The 7,773-nt window shown below is 45.0% G+C and overlaps 1 protein-coding gene across 1 annotated transcript; it reads left to right on the top strand.

The window, feature by feature from the left end:
* The first annotated feature begins 1,099 nt into the window (after positions 1 to 1,099).
* LOC105091393 (protein enabled homolog) lies at positions 1,100 to 7,773 on the top strand. Its single transcript, XM_010982878.3, has 2 exons — positions 1,100 to 2,656; positions 7,164 to 7,773. Exon 1 carries the CDS (start codon positions 1,111 to 1,113, stop codon positions 2,632 to 2,634), a length of 1,524 nt encoding a protein of 507 aa, XP_010981180.3. The 5' UTR covers positions 1,100 to 1,110; the 3' UTR covers positions 2,635 to 2,656; positions 7,164 to 7,773.

Below are 7,773 nucleotides of genomic sequence, written 5' to 3' on the forward strand. Positions count from 1 at the left end.
AGCAATTCGTATCTTAAAAATCACCACTGTTTCGAGCTTCTAAAATTGATTCACAAATTTTGCTTAGTATTATCTAATCTAAATTTGGAAGCAGGCTTTATGTATTTTTTAAAATAATACTAGTCACAATGTTGGGGTCCTGCGAAAGATGGTTCTGTAAGTTTAAAGTAATTAAAAATTAAAGGTATTTATTGGCTCGTGAAAATTGTAAAACATGGCAATTCTCGCCATTGAAAACGAGATACACAAAGAAATACATTTTAAAATTGTTATCGGTACTTTCTTCCATTAAGGCCAAGAACGTCAGGTTTCGGTATAAAAATTATATTTTAACTTAAAGTAATGTGAGTTTTAATACACCCAGTTTTCAATATTTTTTCAACTACTTTAACACTGAAGGGAAAATTAAAATGCTAGAAACTGGAGAGAAGGTGGTTGGCGGGGAGAGAATTCACCCCTAGCTCTGCTATTAACAAGCACGTCATAGTCCAGTCTCCAGGGGGCAAACATACAAGCGCGTAATTAAGATCTGTGTATCAACAGACCCTAATCTAGCCACTTCACCAAAACAAAGGAAAGCGTTTAACTCAGAGAGCAGCAGCACCTGAGGCCGAGAAGTACCCCTGGCTGAGAGGGGTAAGTTACTGTAAGAGAGTCCTTGCCCTTTGCCCTCCTTCTGGATTTCGCCCTCGTTCTGGAAGGCGGGGGCGTGGGGAAAGGAATGTGGATACTTCCCTCCCTCATTGTGGGGGAAAAGGGGAATCCACAACACTGTCACCAAAGGAAAATTTTCCTCTGGGAGAGCCGGAGGCTCTCAAGCTCCAAGAACTCTGCAGGGTCACACCGGGAGCAGACACCGCGCATGCGGAGAAGGCAGCCGCGCGGGCGGCAGGGCGGACCGCGCCTCCGCCCCGCTCTGGGGCTGTGTCTCTTTCTCTGCTCCTCGCAGGTGAGCGGCGGTCACCCTTTGCCGCCCCTCTCGCCCCGCCTCCTGTGCAGCTCGCGCCCGCGGCGGCGTTGCCATGGGGACCCAGCGGCCGCAGCGGGCCTGTGGCGGCGCCGCCTGCCGGATCGCTACTGCAGACTTGGCGGCGGCGACAGTGGGAGCTCATGGAGCTTCCGATGAACGCCGTCGACAAGAGTACGAAGCGGACGGGTCTGGGCCGTTGCAGGCATTTCTTTTGGCTGGGCGTCGCTTTCGACACGGTGGGCGCGACCCTGCTGTTCACCGGGGTCTTCGCCGATCTGCTCTTCTACGACCTGCTGCTCTACCTGGGTTCCATCATCATCTTCCTCAGCCTCCTCTGGTGGGTCTTCTGGTACACCGGCAACATCGAACTGACTTCCGAAGAGGCCTTGAACAGGTCCTACCTCTTGCCCTCCGCCACGATACTGGAAGCCCTGAACCAGACCATCAGCAACCGCTTGTCTTTAACCATCGGCAGCATTTCCAACACCTTTTTGCGGATCCGCCGGCGGCGGCGGCGGCGGCGTCACCGCAGGAGATTCCTGGAAGGGACTGCTTCTCTGAATATGACTGTCACCGGCCAGGTCGAAAACCAGCCAGACCAGGGGGACCACGACAAAAGCGGGATGAAAAGTGTCAAGGAGAGCGGCGACGTTGAATACTTTGGCAGAGAGGATCTGCCCAAATTTGAGGCTGTCGAAAGTTTAAAGGGAGTTTGCTCCCTGGGACCTGATGCCCGTCCCCTGGGTCCTAAGGCTGGGGTGCTGAGGTTTGTTGAAGGACAATCAGTCCCTCTGGTGCAGCCATTCACTCCATCTTCTCTGGACCAGCCTCTAACTCCAGCCATCCTGGCCTCTAAGAGCCTGCCCACAGTCCCTTTGGCTTCTAAGAGCCAACATCTACCTATTCTGACTTCTAAGAGCCAGCCTGTAGTTTCCTTGGCCTCTACCAGCCAGCTCCCTTCAGGCACTCTTGCTTCTAGGAGCCAGCCTGCTATTCCCTTGGCCTCCAAGAGCCAGCCTGTAGTTTCCTTGGCCTCTACCAGTCAGCTCCCTGCAGACACTCTTGCCTCTGAGATCCTGCCTTCTGTCTCCTTGTCCTCTCAGAGTCAGCCTCTGGCCATCCTTACCACGGCTATCTCTGTGGCCTCTCAGGGCTTCCCCCTGGTACCTGTGGCTGCACAGAGCCACCTCCAGATCCCTCTGGCTTCACAGAGCCAGCTCCAGAATCTTTTTCAGACCAGTCAAACTCAGCCACCACCTGTTCAGGCTTCTGAAGCTCAGAGTCTGGCCACCCCCGTCTCTCTGCTCCAGCTTCTGCCCACTCAGTCCTTTCAGACCCAACCTGTGGACCCTCACGTGGCTGAGGCTTTCCAGGACTTTCAGGCTTTGTATCACACCCAGCAGGCCTCCCAGAGCAGCTCTTTAGTCCAAAGGATTGGACCAAGCCGGTCTCCATCTGCCCCAGAGATTCAGGAAAAGCCAGTTGCTTTCAAGAGCCTGCCACCAGCAGGCCAGGAGAAACCCACTGACACTGCATCCCTGCTCCCTGAGTCCCCAGCTCCAGGGGCTCAAACCCAGCCGTCAGCGCCCCCGGGAGGGCGCCCACCCCCGTCCCAGGAGAGGAAGCGCTATTCCCTAGCACAGAACCAGACCCCAGCCCTCTGAGTGGCCCTCAGGCCTCCGCCAAGTAAGTGCCTTTGGAGGAATACCTGCGGTATTCCTAAATTGTTTCTGGGTCCATGTTCTGGTGGGTTCCTCAATCCCTTATGTTCAATAATGTTAAGTTACTGGAGATGCAGTGGCCTCTTCCTTCAGAGATTAGATCATTTGAACTTTGTCAGTTTTTGAAACCTAGTGCTCTGAGTAGATGAGTTGCTGTTAGGGTTTTATGGCTCTACCAGCATGATCTTTTATTTAGGATTAGTGGGGAGAGGGTGTTAATTATACTCCTCTAGGAGCTCTAAGGTGGGGGGAAGGCAGGGGTACTCTACAATGTTACTGAAACAGGATGATTTTGGATGGTACAGGGACACAGCATAAATAGCAATGAGCCTTCCAGCGGGAACGTTATTCCCTTTTCAATTCTTTTTCCAGTCTTTCTGATTACATCAAAGAAAATGTCCTTCACGTGGGGTTAGTGGTCTCTTAACACCTCTGTAACGCTTTGGTAGGCAACAGCGGCACCCAGCTAGGATTTAAAACCATTTGTGTTAACAAAGTTATTTCAGTGGATAACTTCTATTTATGCCCAGTAACACTGGTTTTTCTATTTACAATATTGATGGTTGCTTTTCAAAATCCATTTATTTAGGTAAAACTACTTCACAGGAGTTAATGTAAAAGTAAAAATTAATTGTAGAGTGAAACTTGGAAAGATTCTGAGGTTTGGAAAATATTTGGTTGTACTAAATCACATAAGCTTTCTACTAAATCACAAAACCCTTTATGCTGACCTATTTGATAAATTTTATGGTTAAGGCTATTGAGGATGACTTCCACTTAACTCCCAACCCATTGTCAATTAAAGATCATGTGAAAGTCAAAACTGGTGACCCTGCTTCTCAGTGGGTTAAGTGCTTAGTGTCAGTTTCCTGATCTTTCTCTCTAATCTTTTTCCTTAAATTCCCTTCTTTTGGGGTGCAGGGAGGAGAAAGAGTATAGAGCAGAGCAATACTTTGGAATTACGTTAATGCTCCTTGTTTAAATGCTACTAACATATTCAAGAAGGTGTTCATCCTTATTTCATATTGGTTGGTTTCATTTCCAGTGTGGGGTACAACTGAATATTAAGTGGAAGTCAGACTCTTTAATTTCCTTACAGTTTTCTCCAACTTGCCTTTAAGAGAATGTATAACACTCTCTAGATATACACACACATAAATACGCTATAGATAATCATAGCGGCAAAGCATTTTAGCCCTTTTGATTTTGTATAGTTTGGAAACGTGGATTCTAAAATGAAATACATTCAGTGGTTCATGTTTATTTCTTTTTTTTTTAAACAAAAGAGTAAAACACTAACAAAACATAATGGTTTCAGAAGTTAAGGATTTAGTTTAGTATTATTGAAAAAGATCATTCTTTTTTTTCCCTATTAATTCTACTTTTTTAGATTATTTGTATGATTGAAATAATTCTCCACGTAATTCTTTTTTGGGAGGCAGGGGGAGGTAATTAGGTTTATTTATTTTTAGAGAAGGTACTGGGGATTGAACCCAGGACCTCCTGCAGGCTAAGCATACACTCTACCACTTGAGCTATACCCTCCCCTGTCCATGTAATTCTTGAAGGAGTACTTACTAAGTGCCAGGAATAACGGTAAACACATGTAAACCTGAAAGGATGTGGACCTTGCCATCAGAAAGCTTAGAGATTATGTTCTCTAATGAGGAGAAAATTTTAGACAAGGAAGGAGAAGGTGTAGGTTGGTGTCTTTCTAATAACTCTTAGTGGAAGAATTATTTTTGACAGGAAGAGCCATGGAGTGCCTTTCAAATAATTCATTGAATTTCTAGCAAGTGCCAGGCATTACATTAGGCACTGGGGATTCAGAGATAAGATGTCCCTGATCTCCAAGTGCTCACTATTTATCAAGGGAGACAGACCTAGGAGTAACTTACAGAGTGTGCTATAACTGTAAGTGTGCTGAGTCTAGTCTCAGTCTCCCGGAATACAGGTGTGGGCTGGGTGAGGGAGCTTTGAGTTGGATCCTAAAGTAGGTATTCCTTGGACAAAGAAGATGGGGAAAACATTCCATGCAATGGGAAAAGCATCAACAAAAAGGCTCAGAGGTTTCACAGCCCATGGCTTGCTGGGGACACATTTGGGAAAGGATCACCTGAGGCTGTAGTCAAGGGTGCTTGGGTCTTGGAGGTTGGGGGTGAGGAAGCTGGAAACCTTTGCAGGCTCTTTAAGCAGGGTAGTTGTGTTCATAATTCTACCTGTGGGTTCTGTTATAAAGTTATGGCAATAGGCCAATAATTAGAGAATAATTGCAAAGTTCTCTCCCAGTTAGTTCTAAGCTGAAAGCAGCCCTCTTAGATGTTAGTTAGCAACAGTTTCTAACCAAAATGTAGGCTCCATGCATAGTCATGGATATTCATTGGAAAACACTTTCAGGTGTTTATTTACTCATACGTAACTTTTTTTTTTTTTTTTTTTTGCTACGAAGATGGTTAACAGGCCCTTTCCAGATTCTTGGACAGCAATACCATAGAAATGAATATTGCTTCCACAGGATTCCTAGGCAAGCAAAGCTTTTTATTGAAAGAAATAGTTTACGCACAAAGGAGAAGGCAGTGAAAAAAAAAAGGGCCAATTCCCCCAGTAGAAGGGGTGAGCTGCTTTCATAACAAAGGGGAGAGTTTGTCTCATGCTCACTGATAATTTCTGGAAATGATCAAACTTCTTTGATCAGCAGCAGGTAGCTCCGTGGTGGCTGTCAGCGGGAGGGAGTGCTTCGGTAAGGGGAAAGAAAGACAGGGGAATTTTCTGCATGAAAGCATGGGAACAGATAAGGTTAAAGTTTATAGTTGAGTCTCTTGTCTTGTGGCAACTAGGTATACTTGTTAGTGTAACAGAGGCAATAAAGTTAGTCTTTTATTCCTTCAAGCCTGCCTTTTTTTTTTTTTTTTTTTTTGCCTCAGGGACTCAGGCCCCCAGGGCCTTTGTTCTTTAGCTTGCAAGGCCTGTTTTGTCCTTTTCCAAAATGACTGTACTCTTGTCTTCCAATCTCGAGATGGCATCAGGTAGAATGACATCATTATGATGCATTTCTCTATGTTGATGGTAAGATAAGTACTTAATCTAAAACAGAAGTTGACAGATATTTTCTAGAAAGGCCCAGATGGTAAATATTTTAGGCTCTGGGCTAAAAGGCAAAATGCAGGATATCATGTGGCTGCTTGTATAACAGGAGAGTAACTACTCCTGCCCACCTGCGTGTCCCCCTGCCCCCACCCTTGCTTGCTGTACAGTTGCTTTGGCTCCCGTTGCAACATCAGCCAGAATCATCCACCTGGCCAAGAGCAACTGGCCCCAGGGAGAGGGAGACTGGCCAGGCAGGTCTGGCCTGCGGCCAGTGTGGTGTATTTCACTCTGCCCCAGGGACACCCAGGTCTGAGGGTGTCATTCTCTCAGCAAACCTGGCCATTATCTCATCTTTGTCTGCTGGCTGGAGGAGAGGTAGTCTCTGACTTCCAGATTGAGATTCCACCATGTGGTGCTAGCCGTTGGCCAATGGTGGAATCTAGAATGTGTTGGTGATAATGTTTAGGCCCCGAGCAGACCGCTGGCCAAACAGGCAGGCAGGCACTGGGAGCTCTGGGGAGAGCAGGAGTGGAAACTGATGCCTGGGTTTGGGCTCTGAGGCTCACAGCGATAGCCCCCCAGCAATACAAAATTGCAGACTGCGGAGAGGTGCTACTGGCATCCAGTGGGGAGAGGCCAGAGGTGCTGCTGAACAGCTTACCACGCCCAGACAGCCCCTCCCAGCAAGGAATGCTTTGCATTAGTGCAAAGTTGAGAAACCCTGATCTAGAATAACAAAGAATTGCACTATAGTTCATGAAGTACTTAAAAAGAAGAGAAAACCTTATTTTGATCCTCAGATGACTCATTATCTCTTAAATAGTAATGGCATCTTCTCCACTAGACCATGAACATCTTACTCACCTTTGTTTTATTCATCTCTGTATTCCCATTGGTATAATTTACAATCAACACACACATATGGGGCGTTCATTAATAACAACAGCTAATGTTTATTGGGTGTTTATAATACACTACCCCTGTGCTAAGTAATTTGCAGGCTTTATCTCATTCATCACAACAATCAGAGGTAGGCACCATCATTATCTCCACTTCAAGAAAGGTAGATTTGATATTGGGAGGTTATGTAATTTTTTCAGTGTCACACAAATGGAGGAGCTAGAATTAAGGTGTAACTGATTTGTTATAAGGTATATATTACAAGCTTTCCTTCCATGTGAAGGTTATTAATGAACCTTTTTCTGAAGCCTGTTAATGGTAACTTGAGCTGTAATACCCTAGATCAGTCTGTGGGTTACTGCTCTATTTAAAGTTTTACTTCCAGAGAGGGAATGAAAATCCACAACACTTTAACTTTTTGTTGTTGTTGTTCCACTCTGTGTTTATAAATCTCATCTCAAATAAAACTGCTTTTTCCTTTCCAGAGCTCACCAAGATTTCTTCAGATTTAAGTGCCAAGTTTATAAAAGCACATTTACCTTAATCTCGTTTTGGAAGCCTCCGTCTGGAGCCCTGACCTGTGTCAGACCAGTGGACTTCACCAGACTGCCTCTGCGTAGTACACATGTTTCAGTGTTGGAGAGCATTTTCCAGCTGCAGATAATAAAGTTATTTATTGCCAGCATTTTGAGCCATAATAAACTGTGCTATTCCAAATGAACTTTGTTTTAAAATAAGTTGACTTTTAAAATAGACTTCTCTTGTGAAAGCATTCCAGCATTCCAAGTGGAAAATAGCATCTCACGTACTTTGGGTGAAGATGTAAGTACAATTCTCACAGAAAATGGACATTGAAAAATGCAGCTCTTTGTACCTAAGGATACTTTGTGACCTCATTAGCTATCAGAAAGGTTATTACAATCTATGTAGTATAATACGCTATGATTTGTATTTATATGTTCCTTTGGTTTAAGTAACCTGAGTTTCCCTTTTTGCCAGGGATTTAAGATTTGCTGATTTGATTGCATATTTTAATGATAATCAAATAAAATTCATTTGGGACTGTTTTCTTCCTTTGTATCAGTGGATTGTTTA

This window comes from Camelus dromedarius, chromosome 24 (genome assembly GCF_036321535.1).
Source record: "Camelus dromedarius isolate mCamDro1 chromosome 24, mCamDro1.pat, whole genome shotgun sequence".
Lineage (NCBI taxonomy): Eukaryota > Metazoa > Chordata > Mammalia > Artiodactyla > Camelidae > Camelus > Camelus dromedarius.